This window comes from Aulonocara stuartgranti (assembly GCF_965226115.1).
Source record: "Aulonocara stuartgranti genome assembly, chromosome: 17".
In the NCBI taxonomy this organism is placed as follows: domain Eukaryota; kingdom Metazoa; phylum Chordata; class Actinopteri; order Cichliformes; family Cichlidae; genus Aulonocara; species Aulonocara stuartgranti.
In genome coordinates this window covers 17,514,795-17,531,614 of record NC_138953.1, presented here as the reverse complement: position 1 = coordinate 17,531,614, position 16,820 = coordinate 17,514,795, and the positions used below count along the sequence as shown (strand labels likewise).

The window sequence follows — 16,820 nt, the reverse complement described above, 5'->3', positions numbered from 1 at the left end:
ACCTTAAAAAGGCTCCAACAATACAAATACAGCCCAGAAGTCCAGTTCAGAGACTTCTGGGCCATGTTTGTACTGTTGGAGCCTCTAGTGGACTTTTGAGGAAAAGCAGGGGTTTTTTATAGGTTAATGGTTGCTGTTGTTTTTGTTGACTGAGACGTGGAAGAACTGATTTCTGTTCATCTTTAAGACTATTTTAAAGCAGAAAGACAAAGACAAACATCCATTAAGCATATTAGTAATACGCACTCTCAAGGAAACATTTTAAATTTGTAAAATTATTAAAAGATTGCAGTTCAAGTATTTACAGTATCATCACTATTTCTTATCAAATTCTTCATAAAAATGTCTTTTCACTTAAATGTTACTATTGAATGAGATGATTTGTTCAAACTGAACTAACAATTGAAAAAAGAAAAGAGGACCTTGGATTGATTTCTGAGGAGCTCCACACCTAATTTTAGCTACTAAAAATTACAAAATAAACATGCTATAGACCAAAAACCTACAAAATCTAAATCCGTGACATATTAACCAGTGCATGATGCAAGATTATTTTTTTTTGGTGCATGCTATGTAAAAACTGACTATGAAACATTTGCTGGATGAATCATCTGATCCTCAGTAACATTCTCCTAATCCTGTCAGGTGAGGCAGCTAACCAGGAGATGACGGCTCAGGTGACGAGTCCTGGAGGAAAGACAGAGGACGCAGAGATCATTAAAGGAGAGGAGAGCACCTACAGCGTCCGCTTCATCCCTCAGGAGATGGGACCTCACACTGTCAACGTCAAATACCGGGGCCAGCACGTCCCTGGGAGCCCCTTCCAGTTCACTGTGGGGCCCCTGGGAGAGGGAGGGGCCCACAAGGTCAGAGCAGGAGGCACTGGACTGGACCGCGGAGTGGCAGGAATCCCAGGTGGGCTGTAGGATTTACATTTGTTCCTTATCTCTTCTTCTGTCCTTATGAACCGGTTTCTTTTTGCTTCTTCTGTAACAACTTTGATTTCATTTGAATCTTTGGATGAAGAAGCATGCTGACATGCTCCTACATGTCAGCAAGGTTTGGTCACAGGAAACAAAACATCCATCTGTGATGTGTCAAATGAACTCTTGAAACACCCATGTTCCTAATTTTGTTTCACTGATGATATGTCTGCTATTTCAGTTCAATTTGAAAAATTTTCTTTACAAAAAGCTCCTCTAGTGGCCACCATAGGAACTGCAGCTCTCACAGTTTGTGTTGTTTTGCAGCGGAGTTCAGTATCTGGACCAGAGAGGCTGGTGCTGGAGGTCTCTCTATTGCTGTAGAAGGACCCAGCAAGGCTGAGATAACATTTGAAGACAGGAAAGATGGATCCTGTGGAGTTATTTACGTAGTGCAGGAACCTGGTAAGTCTCAAGAGATATTTGGCTTAAGCCGCTCAGATTTATTTCAGCCAATGAAAGAAGCCTAACCTTTTTCTGTGAGATGTTATCATTTTAATTTTAATACTTATAATACTCTCTGATAGTTATAATACTCTCTGACAGATTATTGTGGTGTTTATTTGTTTTTTGTTTTGTTTTTATTCCTCTGATTAATTGTATCACTCTTTTCACCATAACAGCAAGACAAATTCCTTATTTGTGTGAAAATTTGACAATAAACATCATTAGGATTCTGTATCTGATGGTAAAGGGTTTGATCTGCATACAAACTTATATTCCACAAGGTTTCTACCTACATAGCAACAAAGGCACAAGCCTGGAATCACTACTTGAATTTTATCATTTCAAATATTCGCCCAGGACCAGTTTAGTTCAAATCCATCCATGTCACAGTATAATTATTGTAATTGTAAAAGTGTAAGCGTGCTCTGCCTCTGGAACGATATATAAAAATAAATTAAGAAAAAAACAGATTAAAGTTAGAACTCATGGTAAATGGGCAACTTTTGAAAAACAAACTTGCAGATTAACAGAAATGAAATTAGAACTTAAAAACAGTATAAGGCTACGTTCACACTGCAGGCGAAAGCGCATCAAATCCGATTTTTTTTTTTGACCCTATGCGACCCATACCCAATCATGGTATGACAGTGTGAACGGCACAAATCCGATCTGGGTCACTTTCGTATGTGGTACTGAATCCGATACATATCCGATGTTTCAGAAAGCGACTGCTGTTTGAACGGTCAAGTCGCATTAAATCCGTCTTTTACGTCACTGACACAAGACAGACGCCAATTATCAGCGCCGGAGAAGCGCCCGATAAGACATCGCGAACGCTTCCTGGCCATCCAGTGAAACTGCTGGGAAGACGACGTTGGAGAAACGTGAACATTTTATTTGTACTGTATAATCTGCAGATTCTGACAGAAATCTGCAACTATCCTTTGAAGCACCGCTCCTCTAAAACAGCAATAATGATAATTATTAGGTTATTTACATTATTATGTAAATAACAAAATAACTTAAAGCAAAAATTGGGAAACGTGAAGTCCGAAGTCTTTATATTAAGGGCTATCAGTCAAACAATACTGTTTGCTCTGGGTCTAAACAGAGCGCGTTGTGTGTGACGTCTTCTTTTGCGCATGTGGGCCGCTTTGAGCGTTCACACTAGAACGCGTTTGCTGTCGCATTTTATTTGTAGTGTGAACGAGCAGACAAAAAAAATCGGATTTGATCAAAAAATCGGAATTGAGCATCAAGACCTGCAGTGTGAACGTAGCCTAAATGTTTTTGAAGTTCCTTGTTATAATGTTATATTGTTTTTGTTTTTTTTTATCATTGGATCTGCAAATTGTTGTGATTGTTAAAGTATTAAAGGAGAAAGTGCATATCCTTCCAACAATAATATATTTCTTTTGTTCAGGTGATTATGAGGTCTCCATCAAATTCAATGATGAACATATCCCAGACTCCCCCTTTACCGTCCCCATCGCCTCGCTGTCAGATGACGCTCGCCGCCTCACCATCACCAGCCTGCAGGTGAGGAAAGATCTAAATCTACCAGCTGAACTTACAGAAATGAAACCCTTTGAGAATTATATTTACTGTGGACAGATTTATTTTTAGAGTCTCAATAACTGTGCTGTGTTGAGGATTGTATTTGTGTTCATAGGTGTGTATATTTATCTCTGAATATTTAATCGCTGCCCTCTTTCTTTGTATGCAACACATTTATTCTTGAGATATAACAAATGTGTGTACAAGTAGGGAAAAAAAACAAAGTCACAATATGTTAAATTGTGAAATTAAAAAAAAAATTATGCTGGTAACATTAACAGAAAAAAGGCTATGGAGGAGCTCACAAAAAAAGACAGAAATAAAACTAAACTGACAAATTTCTATTTTAAAAATAAAAAAACTAAATAGTTTTGATTAAACAATTTATAGTTAAAGCCAAATCTTTAAAACATAGGCATAAATATAAAAACAGGCACTACAAACTTTATTAATCAGACCACCAAAGAAATCTTGTAAAAACACTTAAATGAGTATCTGCAGTACTGAGGAAGCATATTCCATTTGTTTAAAATAACCGAGAACTGCTTGTTGAACACTTTTAATCTCCATGGTCCAAAGCACTGAATCCCTTTTCTTTACCAGGAGATGGGTCTGAAGGTGGGTCAGGAGGCCTCCTTTGCAGTGCAGCTCAATGGAGCAAGAGGGCTAATTGATGCCAAGATCCACACGCCATCAGGAGCCACCGAAGAGTGTTACATCACTGAGCTGGACAGCGGTAAGACCCCATTATAGCTGTTAGTGAAGTGATCTTTAGGACTTTTGAGTACAATTAAAAACCAAACATGGATCCACCACGATTTCCTAACCCAGTCAAAATTACATTTGGAGTTCCACAAGGTTCAAGTCTGGGCCCACGACCTTTTAGTTTTTCAGGTTCAGATCACTTATTTGCTATAAATACAAGACTGTTATTTACTGCTTAACTATTAATTTTAATTTGTAATTTTTCAGAGTGTTTGGAAGTTTAAATCTTTCTTGTATTTAATCTTCATATTAAATACAGGATTATAGAGTCATTCGTATAAGAAACCTCTTTCTCAAAGTCTGTATTTACGGTGGTTATAGAACTGTTTGTAAATCAATGATTTCCTGTTTCTACAGATCAGCATGCTATCAGGTTCATCCCAAAGGAGAATGGAGTTCATTCTATAGACGTTCGTTTTAATGGCAGCCATGTCCCCGGCAGTCCCTTCAAGATCAGAGTAGGAGAACCGGGTCAGGTCGGAGATCCAGGAATGGTGTCTGCGTTTGGGTCAGGTCTGGAGGGAGGAACCACAGGTATATACAAAAAACAAAGTCTTTAACTTTGAAGCCATTTGATGAAAGAGAGTTTTAATGAGCGTTCTCACTTTATTTAGGCATGGCATCAGAGTTTATTGTCAATACTTGTAACGCCGGCTCAGGAGCACTGTCCGTGACAATTGATGGCCCATCAAAGGTTAAGATGGATTGTCAGGAGTCTCCTGAGGGGTATAAGGTTTCCTACACACCTATGGCTCCTGGAAGCTACCTGATCTCCATCAAGTATGGAGGACCCCAGCACATTGTAGGCAGCCCCTTCAAGGCCAAAGTATCAGGTGGGTCAATGACCATTGACCTTTTACTGAGGTCAGTCCGTGAGTTTTCCTGATACTCACGGGTATAGTTTCCTGGGGTTTCCTTGGAAATGAGGATGAAAGTGATTCGGTCTTGTTGTGTACAGTCTGCATGCTGCCTTCAGGCGTAGTGATTCCTGGAAATAAAGCATGATTCATCACTTTCCACTGATTCCTCCAGAGATAAAGAGCACATTCAGTTCTAAATAAAGCTTGTTTGGAACCAATTGTTTTTATGCACTTGTAGGACACCAAGCTCTACATAGCTGGTGATACTGACCATATGACTCCTTTTCCTCCTTTTCAGTAAACCTGAAGGGATGTCCACATACTGTTGGAGAAAGCTGACTCTAACTCTTCTTCTTCCAGGACCTCGTCTGTCAGGTGGCCACAGTTTGCATGAGACGTCGTCTGTTCTTGTGGAGACCGTCAGCAAGTCAGTAGCGATGGGCAGCCCTTTTGCCTCTCTGCCTAAATTTTCCTCAGATGCCAGTAAAGTCATCTCCAGAGGTGCCGGCCTTTCAAAGGCCTTCATTGGTCAGAAGAACACCTTCACAGTCGACTGCAGTAAAGCAGGTGACCATTTCGTCCCTCCTGTCTTTCGTGAAAGTCAAATCTGAGATTTTTCTTCACCACTCACGATATTTCCGTTTTTTTCCTTGCAGGCACAAACATGTTGATGGTCGGTGTCCACGGGCCGAAGACACCCTGCGAGGAAGTGTACGTCAAACACATGGGCAACAGGATGTACAATGTCACGTATACTGTTAAAGAGCAGGGCAGCTACATCCTCATTGTGAAGTGGGGAGACGAGAACGTCCCCGGCAGTCCGTTTCATGTCACAGTCCCTTAAAACTGAACTCTTCACTGTCCAAGACTGGATTAAAATGTGATCTGCATTATCTGGACTAGTTTATTTTCTTGATGACAGATTTTCTGTTAGTATTTCTGAAGATATGCAGCACTCAGAGGTCCAGAGGTGTCTGAGGTCACCATGAAGGGGAGACTGCATACATTTCCATCTTTTTTTGTGTGTCCACTTCTCTGAACTTTTTCATCACACCTCATATTTAGTGAAAAATTCAAGCTGCAAGTTGCTCTTTTGCTCCCACAAACCAAACAATTCAGAAGTTAGCTTAAACAGAAGAAACAGTTTTAACGTCAGTGAGGGGGGAAAAGTGCTTCCGAGTCCTTTATTTCTTATCTCCATCTGTAAAAACAGGAAACTATAAACTTTCTCTAAGAATCCTTATTTCTTACTGATGCTCATCCGATAACCACGAACACTTCAGACCCTTGGACTGTCTGCACTCCAGCCATGGTGACTATCGTCCAAAAATCTGATTGGTCAGTAGATGGTGAACGCTTACCTGCAACAAAACCTGGAGCAACTTTGGTCTGTAGCATCAGTTACCATGGTGACATACCACCTTTATAACCCTGAAAAGACAGAGTTAAACCCAAAGTTAGCTTGATAACTACAGATCCCTAAAAGCATTCATGTTTTCTCATGGATGAGTTTAATGTCTTTCGAAGATATTCTGAGTGAAAAATGGTGTTTAGTTAGCCTCAGCAGGCAAAGTCTCCCCTTCCTCAGCATTCAGTTTCAGGTGAGCGAGAGACTATCTTCCCTCCATGTTGAATCAGATGCACTCAGCAGGTCTCTGTATGTCAGGGTTTGTGCCAGATCGCTCATGTGGCGTAGGCCCAGTTGTGGGATGTGGAATGATCAAGATGAGCTGGGCTGTGACGTTAACAAACTCTTCTGTTTTTATTTATCCTGCAGCATTTTTCTCTCCTTTGATTTTCTTTGACAGAAAATGGTCTTACTGTTGAGAGAAGCAGGTGATGATGGATTTTTTTTTTTTTTAAACCACAGGAAGGAAGTGAAGTGGCGTTTCCTTTGTGAATGTTGGAAAAACAGTAGCAGATATTAGAGTGACATTTTATAGTGATTTTATATGTATGAGTGAAGCAAAGTTTAAGTGTTTGATATGTTAACCTTCTGTATTGCGACACTGTGCAGGCATAATAAAAGTTTATCTGTGAAATCTCTCATCTCATTTTCATGATGGAGAACAATCTACTGTGCTTTTCCTCTTTCCTGTGTTGTACAATAGACTGCTGTCTGATCTCATTTTCATAAACTCTTGGTATATAATGTCATGCAGAGGGTGTATTCTATTATGATCGTGTCAGACAGAAGTCCGCCCACCTGCTGTTCAAACCTTCTGATTGTGAGGGGTAGCCAACCAGAACAAAAGTTGTCCTCCTGGGGGAGGAGTGAAACAGCTTGTTTCGGACAGAAAGACAGATACAGGCCCATTATCTGAGACTCGGGTTACAGCTCCTTCAAATGGAAGCAGATGAAAAGAAATTCATAAAAAAAAAAAAATCTAATTTGTTCCAATTTTATGAAACACCAAAGACAAAAATGGTAAGGACGGGTCCAATACTCTGATTAAATAAACTGGGGCAATGTATTTGAAGTTGCTTGGAGACGATTTCTAGTCATATTAGACATTGTTATTTAAATGGCTGGAAGATGAGCAGTGTGAATATCATGTTCAGGGTTTAAGCACAGAAGCTGCTGAATGTGATCTGAGGGCATCTGTGTGACTGTGGTGCTGCAAAGGACCAGCAGGTGGAAGCAGAAACCAGTAAAAACGGCAAATAGAACCCGAGAAACAGTCTTTGTTTTCAAACAAAGTCTTTATTGTATTTTGTTTTGAGAAAAAAACAAAATACAGACTATATGAACCAAAATAAATACAATACCAGATTATTAAGCATGCAAAGATAGTTAGGAATTATCAACATGTTTTCTCAGTAATATTTAAAAATAAATTATAATTATGTCACATAGGTCAATAATAGCATCACAGTATGTTTTAATAATACCAGCCGCCATGCTTTCAGCAAAGGATATGAATGTTATCAGGTAGCACGGGATTTTCCAATAGATCCTGTTATGGTGTAGCTGATATCTTCAAGATGAACGTGACCCATGACTTCTCTTATCCAGTGGCCAAATCTTGGGGGGAAAGAGTCCTATTTAAAAAGATCCGCCTGGCCAACAGAGAAGAGAAGGTGTTCATATCACTCTCTGTGAAGTTTCCCACTTTGAAATTCCTCCTGGAAAGGCTGAACTTCTCTTAATCTGCTTAATGGATGTCTGTCTTCTTGTTTCTGCTTTAACAAGAAAAAAAAAAAAACAACAAGAACAGACAATAGTTCTTCCATTATCTTAATCGGGCTGCCCAGCTACTCAACTTCTGAAGGCTGATCACACAGGAAGTGGCGAGTGCTGGTTGAGCGAACAGCCCAACGTTTGTGTTGAACTTGCTGCAGCGCTCTGCTTGTACTACGACAAGTTTTGCACCTGTCAATCTGAGATATAGACGTCATACCTCACCGAGGTCAAAGTTCAAATGAACCTGCCAGGGGCTACCGTCAACTTAGCGGGAAACTGTGCAGCGAAGGTACTTCGTATGCGAGACGCTGAAGAACTAAAGCCTGCAGTTCCTTTGATGTCCAGCAGGGGCGCCAGCAGTGAATCAGTCTCATGCTAAAATGCTCAAAATTACAGCAGAAATAAACATGCTTACAGCATTTTTATATCTCACTGTTCAAATTGGACTGAGGCTTATTTCACATGTGGCTCATATAATCTGTGGATACAGACTGATTACCAAGTTAGTTAGCATTATGACATAGCACTTGTTTCGCTTCTGGAAATAAAAAAAAGACTATAGTAGTAGGTAAAGGGAGCTAAGCTTCAAAATGAGGATGTCGGGTTTGGTAACTAGTGATGTGTTATACCACTGATTTTCTTTCCAATCCGATACCAAGCAATATTCAGGGTGGTATCGACAATACTGATCCGATACCGATACTTTGTACAAAAACTTATTTTTATTTATTTTATCTCAAATTATAGTGTCATAATAATTACAGGACATCAGATTACTTGTTCTTATCACTTAATAATGCAGAGTTCATCATATAGAAATAACAAAACTGAAGTTGTGCTATTTGAACACCTTGCCTGCCTGCAGCACTAAAGGACTCCGTGAGAGACATCTGTCTCGCCCTAGCAGCACCTGTCCCTCTCCTCTTCAGTTCACCTCTGAAGGAAATCTCGGTCCCCGGTTTCTCCGTGGATCAGGTTTCCTCCGAGGCGTGGGCACCTATAAGCAGAGTTTTGTCTTTACCCTATAAGATTCAAAATTATTCAAAGTAACACTCAGGTATGCCGTTCAGCGGGTTAGTTACAGCGCCGGGAGTAGCTTGGGAGAACAAGGAAACACAGACTGCTTCAGGTTGCTTTCCCAAAATCAACTCAAAGGTTTATTCATCAGACAACAGTTTATATAGAGGAAAAAGGTTCGTGTGTCAGCAGATTCTCAGTTCAAACCGGTACAGACCAAATAAGGAAACGTCTTCCTGCCTTGTGAGCAGAGAAGTATCCTTTGTATAGTTTATCAGTTCAGCTACAATTTATGATTATCCCAGCAAAATACACTCCTAGACATAGAATATAGAGTTCTTTCATTAGTGAATTCTGAAACAAACCATCTGGCCTTTAACAAGCTCTTTTCTAGGAGATAAAGAAGGGAGGATGGGAGTAAGGAAGTGATCTCTGTGGTATTTTCGACCTTGGTACCAGCCTGTGATTCTTACACATTAATTCTTGGGTCACAGAGAAAGAGAAAAACAACTAGTAAATGGGCCTTATTGAGTAACAGTTTTCCTGTATAATATCACTATAAAACAATATCCTGTAAATGCTACCATGGTATCAAAATATCACAACAACCTCAACATACACTCGTCATATTCTGTGATATGATTTACTCTGAGGTGTTTGACAAGGTTAGTGATGTTGCCACAACCATACATGCCAACCCTCCCAATTTTTCCGGGAGAATCCCGAATTTCAGTGCCCCTCCCGAAAATCTCCCGGAGCCACCATTCTCCCGAATTTTTCCCGATTTTCCAGCCGGACAACAAAATTGAAAAACCATATCGCAGAATTCATAGCGCGGCCCAGCCTATTCCAGTTTCCAACAATGGCGGCAGCTGCTTAGATTTAATATTACTCTTATTTCGCTTTCTGGGTTGCAAAAAAACTTTTAACATATTTTCATGTGAGAATGTAGCTGTGTAAACTTCAAATATCTGAGCCGATCCAAACATCGTTTTCAAACCCCCGCGGTCTTTTGCTACTCGGGTTAAACATGATATAGTCACTTTGATAACTTAAAAATGTTATTGTTCGGCTTTTTCAGTGTTTTATTTGTTCGTGACTAAATCGGTTTGGCTGAGATTAAAGTTATTAGATTAGATTAAATTAAATGTAACTTTATTAATCCCTCAGGAGGGTTCCTCCGGGGTTTTCACACAGCTGAATAAACGTCAAACAGAAAATAATTAAACAGAAGCATTTACGTCAGCGCCCGGTTATGTATTAGATAGCAAGGAGCAGACGGCAGTTTCACTCCAGCTCGTGACGTACTACCCGGCTTTCTTTAGACCGGGTCCTCAGGTGGAAGCAGCCTCTGAATTTGGACACTGTTGTAAAGGCTCACCTTTCAGCACATTCACTTCATCAGATGCACTTTCTTCTTCTTCTTCTTTCTTACAGTTATATTGGCGGTTGGCAAACAATTGAAAGGTGCATTACCGCCACCTACTGGCAGATGCACTTCTTGTCCTCACCTTTGATTGGGGGTGGTGCTTGGCCTTAATTGCACTCACCTGTCACTCGTTATATAAGAACTGCACTCACCTACCCCCTCACGCTTTCTTCACTCCCACACGGGCGGCAGCTGAGGTGAGTTTCTCTTTGAGTCTCCTGAGTTCATGTATCATTTTGAGTTACTTAAATCATACTTTGTCCCTTTTAGTGATAGCAGTCCATGTGTCTTTCCTTTACCCGTTATCTAATTAAAAAGACAAAACCTGCAAATGATTGATGACTGCTTATTCTCATTCTAATCGGATGAGTCCATGATGATGACTACTTAAACCCTGAAACTTCCTTCCTCCAAAACAGACACCCCGCTGTTTCCCGGCTGGCCAATAATAACTGTGAGATTTAAAGTATTTTATCCGATAAATAAACCATGTAAAATGTATTCTCCCCCCCCCCCCCCCCCCAGCAGCCCTTTGAATGTCTCCCTAGTATGGCCACAACACCTCACTCTTGGAGCACTTTTTTTGCCACATGTATGGCAAACCACGTCTCAGCTGTTTGTGGAGGTAAAATACTTCTGCACAATTAGGCTCAGCCATTGTTGTGAGTGCGCACACCAAGGGGCTGCCAGACATTTATACAGCTGTATTTCGCACATGACTATGAAAGGCGGAAGAGGAAGTAGTTCTTCTGAATGTAGACAATCCGAATGTTATAGTTTCTTCCCACTGTGTTCCTGTTATGATGAACTACAAATTTACTCTAAATTACTAAAATATCGATATTTTAATGTGAGAATCGATTCTAGAACATAAATGATTGGTATCGGAGGAATCGATATTTCAGGATCGATCCGCACATCACTATTGGTAACTATCATTTATTAAACAGTGTTATATACAGTGACATATAGGAGGCGCTAGTTGAGACTAAGAGATGCATCACTGCAACATGGGTGATCTTCACTTTGTTTTCTGTGTGGGCATTAACACCTGGTTTGAGTTTAATGAGAGAGAGCCTGTGAGTGACTCCAGGTGGGTCCTTACAGAGACAGGAGGACCAACAGCCGCATACGTCAGTCCACCTTAAATCGTGGCACCACGTGACCGTGTTCCTGGAAAGTTCCTGGAAATGCTGCCTTTGTGTTTATGGTGACATTGGTTCTTAGGCAGCTGCTGGACTCGGTTGTGTCCAGCTCTCTGACGGACGTTCGGACGCTCTATTACCCGCTCGGTGCTTTTCGGTCTCTCCGGTAGCTGCCGGTGCGCGGTTGCTCCCCGGGTGGGACTGGGTGTCAGAGAGACGGCAGGGACCTCCGTTTATCTGCACTGTAACCCGCCATTTGTAAATCGGGAAAGACAAGAAAGAAGGAAAACCTCCAGCAGCGGAGCGTTTCTCGGGATTTGGACTAGAAGTGTTACTGGGGACATGTCGGGGCCCCCCCGAGGACACATCGGCGGCAGCGCTGCTGAGCCCGCCGTGACTTTTAGCTAGACAGCAGCTAGCAGGACGTAAAGCAGTCAGGTGCGTGTGCTTGTTTTTATCACCAACATGTCACCAAAACTCAAACCAGGTGGGTAAACACGCACCCAAATAGACAAGTAACACGCCGATAATACGCTCCAGACTGCACAGAGCCTTCTGCACTGACCTGTGCTCCCAAGTTCGATTATTTTACCCAGAATAATGGGAGCCCTTCTACTGCCTGTCGAATTGCGTTCACATTTAGAATAAGCTTCTCGGTGTTCTCATCTGATTAAAACGTAATAATCTAATTTTCCCGCTATTTTTACAGCCCATTCTTCAGTTCGGCACACAATAACTCCCCGTCCAGGTTTTGCTTTAGGAAGGGCTTTTTTTAAATCATCGTTGAAGAACTGTTCATGTTATACCAAATTCTACTCAAAAAAAAAAAAAAAAAATTAAGGGGTATTTATTATTTAAGGGGTATTTATTATTTAAGGGGTATTTATTATTCTTTTTTTTGGGTTGTATGGAAGCCCCAAACGCAATTTCATTGTTCTTGACAATGACAGTAAATAAATACTAAATACTAAAATTCTTCCAAATTTATCCCCGTGCCCAAAGCTGTGTAGATTTGAATAAAAACAAGCGGATTTATGTCCTGCTTTACACAGCTCTCCTTTCTATTCCGTCCACAAAGTTACATCAGCGTTCAATTTTAATTGTAATAAAATAAATTAATTTTGCACTACTCACTGCTGTTTCGCCAAATAGAATTTAAACTCGAAGCCACTGTAATATTTCTTCATGACCTCGGCGTAAAAAAAAAAAAAAAAAAAAAAAAAAAAAAAAACCCCAGAATATTTGTTCTTTCCTGACAGCCTGTTCCTCGGTTACACCAAATATTTTTTTTATTATTATTAGCAGCTATACGTGCAGAATTTTTTTTTTTAACAAATTCTATTGTAAAATCGCCTTAATTTGTTTCCGAGGTCAGAGTGCAAAGTCGCTTATAAAAACAGTGATTTTTGCGTCCTTTGTCCTCTGCAGTCAGACATAAAACCTCACAGCAGGTTTTAAACTGTACGCTTAGTTTGCTTTTTCCAAATAGCCCAGTTTTTCCAAATTCAGTTAAAATTCTTGTAATTCTCATTCTTCACAGAAGCCACTGTTGTAGACAACAAGACATCAGAGTGCAGTACTGATTTGTGCACACAGGAACAAGCAGCCTGTATTTATTCCGTTTCTTCTTGTGTTTGCCCTGCTGGCCTGAATACTAAGCAGGTTATTCCACGGGGGGAAATGGAGATCTCTCACCAAATTCTGTGAGAAATTCAGCTGCTTTAAGGCTGCCTGGAATGTAAACATGTGGCCTGTCCCCCAAAGTCCACTTTGAACAAGAACCACCTCACCTGACTGCTTTTTAAGGTGGAAAAATGAATTAATCTAACTTCAGTCTGCTGTTATGTGCTGAAACATTCACATACTTTCTTTGTTTAAACACAAAGCAGTCAAACAGCATTTGTTTCATGATGGACAGACGAGGAACTTAAGGTGTCTCTTTACTCTATTAGTTTAGTTAATAAGATTTCACCTTCCACCTGAGTTAATTTAAAACTGCCACTATATCTGCTGCACAGAATAAAGAAGCTGGTCTCTGAAAGATGTTTGGAGGTTTGTCTTTGCAGAGATAAGTTGCATAAGCACTCAGGAATGTGAGATAACAGAGTTAACCTAACAGAGGACAGGAGTAACACACCGAGCCCTTCAACACATTTCTCATCTGAATGATTTCCACTATTTACTCAAATATAAAAGCATTAAAGGGACTTCGGCAGAGTGCCAGTCTAAAATGTTTTAACTTTTTATTATTGCTTTATTTCTCCCCAGTCTTTAAAACACTTTAATGATAGTTATGGTGAATATTGGTTGGTTGTTTTTGGTTTTAAAGGCCACACAAAGCAGTTTTAACCAGTGGTCATAAATGTGGACTTTTTTGACTGGAATTTGGTAAGAGGGAAAAAATACTGCTCAGTTAAAGCCATTGAAAATCTTCCTGTAGTGAAGAAATAAACAATACTCTTTGATAGACACTATGTACTTTTTTTTGTTTTTTTTTTTTTTGTTTCACATCATCTGTCTTTTGGCATTTTTGACCTTAAAGTTTCTTCGCTTTTTGTTTTTAGCTGATGTGTGTTTGTGATTATGGTTAAGGTTTAAAGTTGAAATTCCTTATTGTCTCATATGAACTTAAATTTTTTTTAAAATAATAACAAAGATCCAGGAAAATGTGATTTTGGCTTTTTCTTTTTTTTTTCTTTTTTTTTTTTACTAATTTCTCTCAGTTTGGACAAAAAAAATGCCTCTGCAGAGTTCAGATGTCAGGTTTGTTCAAAAACATTCAGCCTCCTCCCCCCAAAAATCTACAAATCTGACACCCAACAGTTTTAAACTTTCAATCAGTTTGGTCTTAAATCTGCACTTTTTTTGACTGGGGTTTGGTATGAGAGAGACAGTATACCTGTTTGTTTTAGTGCTGAATTTATTTATTTATTTAGAGGTGATGAGTCAATCTCGTGTTTTACAGTCAGCTGATTGATTTAGTGAAACATAAATCTGCCTCTGTCTGATCTGTCTTTATGAGTAATATTGTCTTAAAGATAAAGCTCCTTTATTTACCGGCTCACTTGAACGTAAAAAATGCTGAAATGTTGAGAAATAAAACTTTCTCTTGTTGAGTTTCTGGTTAAAAATGTTTTCAGACTTCATTCAGGCTCTAAAGTATTTTTGGATCAACTTTTTTTGAGTGGAGCCTGGTGTGCAAGCCTCATGTCAGATTTTTCTTCTTCACTGGTTTTTCTCCTGAACTTCCAGGACTTTGACACTGTGGTGTGAGCAGTTGCGCCCTGTAGACTTTGTCCATGTCTCAGCTGTGGGCCTGAAGGTCGGATTTATCCAATGACTTGCCAGTCCTCAGAGTCCACGGAAACCATCGAGAGTGACAGACGAGCCGACAACAATACCGCCGCTGTGGAATCTGACGAGAGCCGCATTGCCGCTGCCATGAAGGAGCTCAGAAACACGGGTAGGAAAGATTTACGCCTCCACAGTCTCCATCCAGAGGAGAACAGCTGGAAACCAAAGCCCAGCAGGTGGAGTTTCCATCCTCTTGTTTTTTATTTTGGCAGATTTAGGGGGGGGCACATCCAAAACTAAAAAGGCTCACCTTAGTGCATCAAATAGTCCTGTTCAGGAGGCTGAAAAATCACAAACACAGCAGATTTTTCTTTAAAGCATGATGGTTAACAGCTCCAGAGACGTTGCAGCGAGTCTTCAGGTACCCAGCCGCCACAAATCAGCTGATTGATTTCATTCTCAGCTCATAACATGAGCAGCACTGCCGTCTCTAAAGGTCTCCTTGGCTGGTTTGGGCCGTTTCGCACCACAGCTGCTGCATTCAGTGACAGACAGGGGAACAGTGAAAGGTGTGCACTGTATGTTGTTTCACACACCTGAAAGAATCAGTGTGTGTCTAGGTGGCGCCATTACTTTCCACCAGGCAGATTCACAAAAACATTTTACTGTGAAACAAACGGGAGCTGCTCTTTTGCAGCCATCCTGATTGGTTGGTTAGTTTGGTCATTTTGTGGTTTTAACCTGTTAAGTTCCCATTAATAGCTAGTATAAAGGTGCGGTGAGCAACAGTGACGTCACATGTTGGTTTCTGAAGTCCTGTTTCCAACCAAGACTTTGAGTAATTATTTATTGTTGGAACAGCAAGGGAGACTGGGGGCGTGGTTTCAGATTAAGATATGGTCTCAGCAGGACAGTGGGAGGGGTTGGTGATCTCCAAACACTGACACATACAGACAGCTCGGTCACTGGGTGCTGCCCCTGAGCAGGCTTCCAAAAGTTGGCTAATCAGAACAAACTGAGCTTTTAATGAGACGGGTTAAAACGGGTGGTTTCAGAGAGAGGATGAGCTGGGATAAAGGGTTATTCTGAAGTTCATCTTTTGCTTACTGTCAGGTTGGTACTGGGGCAGTCTGACGGCTAATGAAGCCAAAGAGATCCTGCAGGACACCTCCGAAGGCACCTTCCTGCTGCGGGACAGCTCTCAGAGAGATTACCTCTTCACCATCTCCGCCATGACGTCAGCAGGTCCCACCAACCTGCGGATCGAGTTCAAACACGGCAAGTTCAAGCTGGACTCGGTGGTCCTGGTGAAGCCCAAGCTGAAGCAGTTCAAGAGTGTGGTCCACCTGGTCGAGTACTACGTCCAGCTGTCCAGGAGCAGCGACAAGGCGGCGTCGTCGTCAAATTCTCGGGTCTCTCCGGTGCCGCCTAATGGCACAGTGCAGCTGCTACTCACCAAACCCGTGTACACCTCCACGCCATCCCTGCAGCACCTCTGTCGCATCACCATCAACCAAAGGACACGGCAGGTTCAGGATTTGCCGCTGCCCAACAGACTAAAGGACTACCTGACGGAATACGCCTACAATGTGTAAGGACTGATGTCATCTTACCACTGACTGATCCCATCGTGTGCTGCTCTACAGGGTCACGCAATAAGCTGCAGTGTCGATGTGCTCTGAGTCTGCAGCCAATCACGCTGGAGTCAGAGGGGAAAGGTCTGATGGAAACGCCGTGTCACATGACCCCTCCTGACCACAGCTACCTCTCTGCTCTGTGGTGACTTGACACCTCGTCGTCCCCTCACCTTTACCAGATCATCACTTTTCAGAACATCCATTTTCCCCTGAATCCATATGCTGATTTTTAAAATGGACCAGATAAATCTGAAGTATCTTAAGGTATTAATGTTTACAGTGGTTACTGATGTGGTCACTGATGTTACCATGGTTCTATGAAACGTCATATTACAAATACCATTATTTAAAAAGCTTTGTTATTAATTTTGCTTGTTGACACTTTGAGTGATGCAGAGGGGGAAAGTGGTGCTATCGGGCTGCCCCCAAGTTAATTTTATAAATAAAAACCAGAATATTGTATTTACCTTCATGAAAACAATAAAAATATTTCTTTTAGTTT

General features: G+C 40.9%; 2 protein-coding genes and 1 long non-coding RNA gene across 9 annotated transcripts in view; 2 read left to right on the top strand and 1 right to left on the bottom strand.

Annotated features, from left to right (window-relative positions):
- The window catches only part of LOC309691770 (filamin-C-like), a 60,036-nt gene extending 53,382 nt beyond the window's left edge, over positions 1-6,654 (top strand). For all 6 annotated transcript variants that reach the window (XM_082509704.1, XM_082509702.1, XM_082509706.1 and 3 more), the window contains 8 exons: positions 646-915; positions 1,251-1,388; positions 2,854-2,969; positions 3,591-3,723; positions 4,110-4,286; positions 4,367-4,585; positions 4,973-5,179; positions 5,269-6,654. In XM_082509704.1, coding sequence (XP_082365830.1) covers positions 646-915; positions 1,251-1,388; positions 2,854-2,969; positions 3,591-3,723; positions 4,110-4,286; positions 4,367-4,585; positions 4,973-5,179; positions 5,269-5,456 — 1,448 coding nt within the window. In that variant the 3' untranslated portion in view covers positions 5,457-6,654. The remainder of the gene's footprint in view (positions 1-645; positions 916-1,250; positions 1,389-2,853; positions 2,970-3,590; positions 3,724-4,109; positions 4,287-4,366; positions 4,586-4,972; positions 5,180-5,268) is intronic.
- A 743-nt stretch (positions 6,655-7,397) lies between these two features.
- On the bottom strand, positions 7,398-10,413 carry LOC309691769. The gene is made up of 3 exons (XR_014272106.1): positions 10,195-10,413; positions 8,647-8,793; positions 7,398-7,792 (listed from the first exon to the last, which is right to left on the bottom strand). It is a non-coding gene; the product is annotated as an uncharacterized lncRNA (long non-coding RNA).
- On the top strand, positions 10,402-16,820 carry socs2 (suppressor of cytokine signaling 2). 2 transcript variants are annotated; one of them, XM_082509699.1, is made up of 3 exons: positions 10,402-10,439; positions 14,640-14,850; positions 15,795-16,820. In XM_082509699.1, exons 2-3 carry the CDS (start codon positions 14,724-14,726, stop codon positions 16,274-16,276), a joined length of 609 nt encoding a protein of 202 aa, XP_082365825.1. In that variant the 5' UTR covers positions 10,402-10,439; positions 14,640-14,723; the 3' UTR covers positions 16,277-16,820. The 2 variants fall into 2 exon arrangements, with proteins under 2 accessions (XP_082365825.1, XP_082365826.1); XM_082509700.1 differs by lacking the exon at positions 10,402-10,439 and adding an exon at positions 11,325-11,825.

Excerpts from the sequence above, each read along its gene's own strand:
- socs2 (XM_082509699.1), top strand. The coding sequence starts at position 14,724 with ATGACTTGCCAGTCCTCAGAGTCCACGGAAACCATCGAGAGTGACAGA. Across the intron at positions 14,851-15,794 it reads GAAGGAGCTCAGAAACACGG|GTTGGTACTGGGGCAGTCTG; the intron begins GTAGGAAAGATT and ends GCTTACTGTCAG.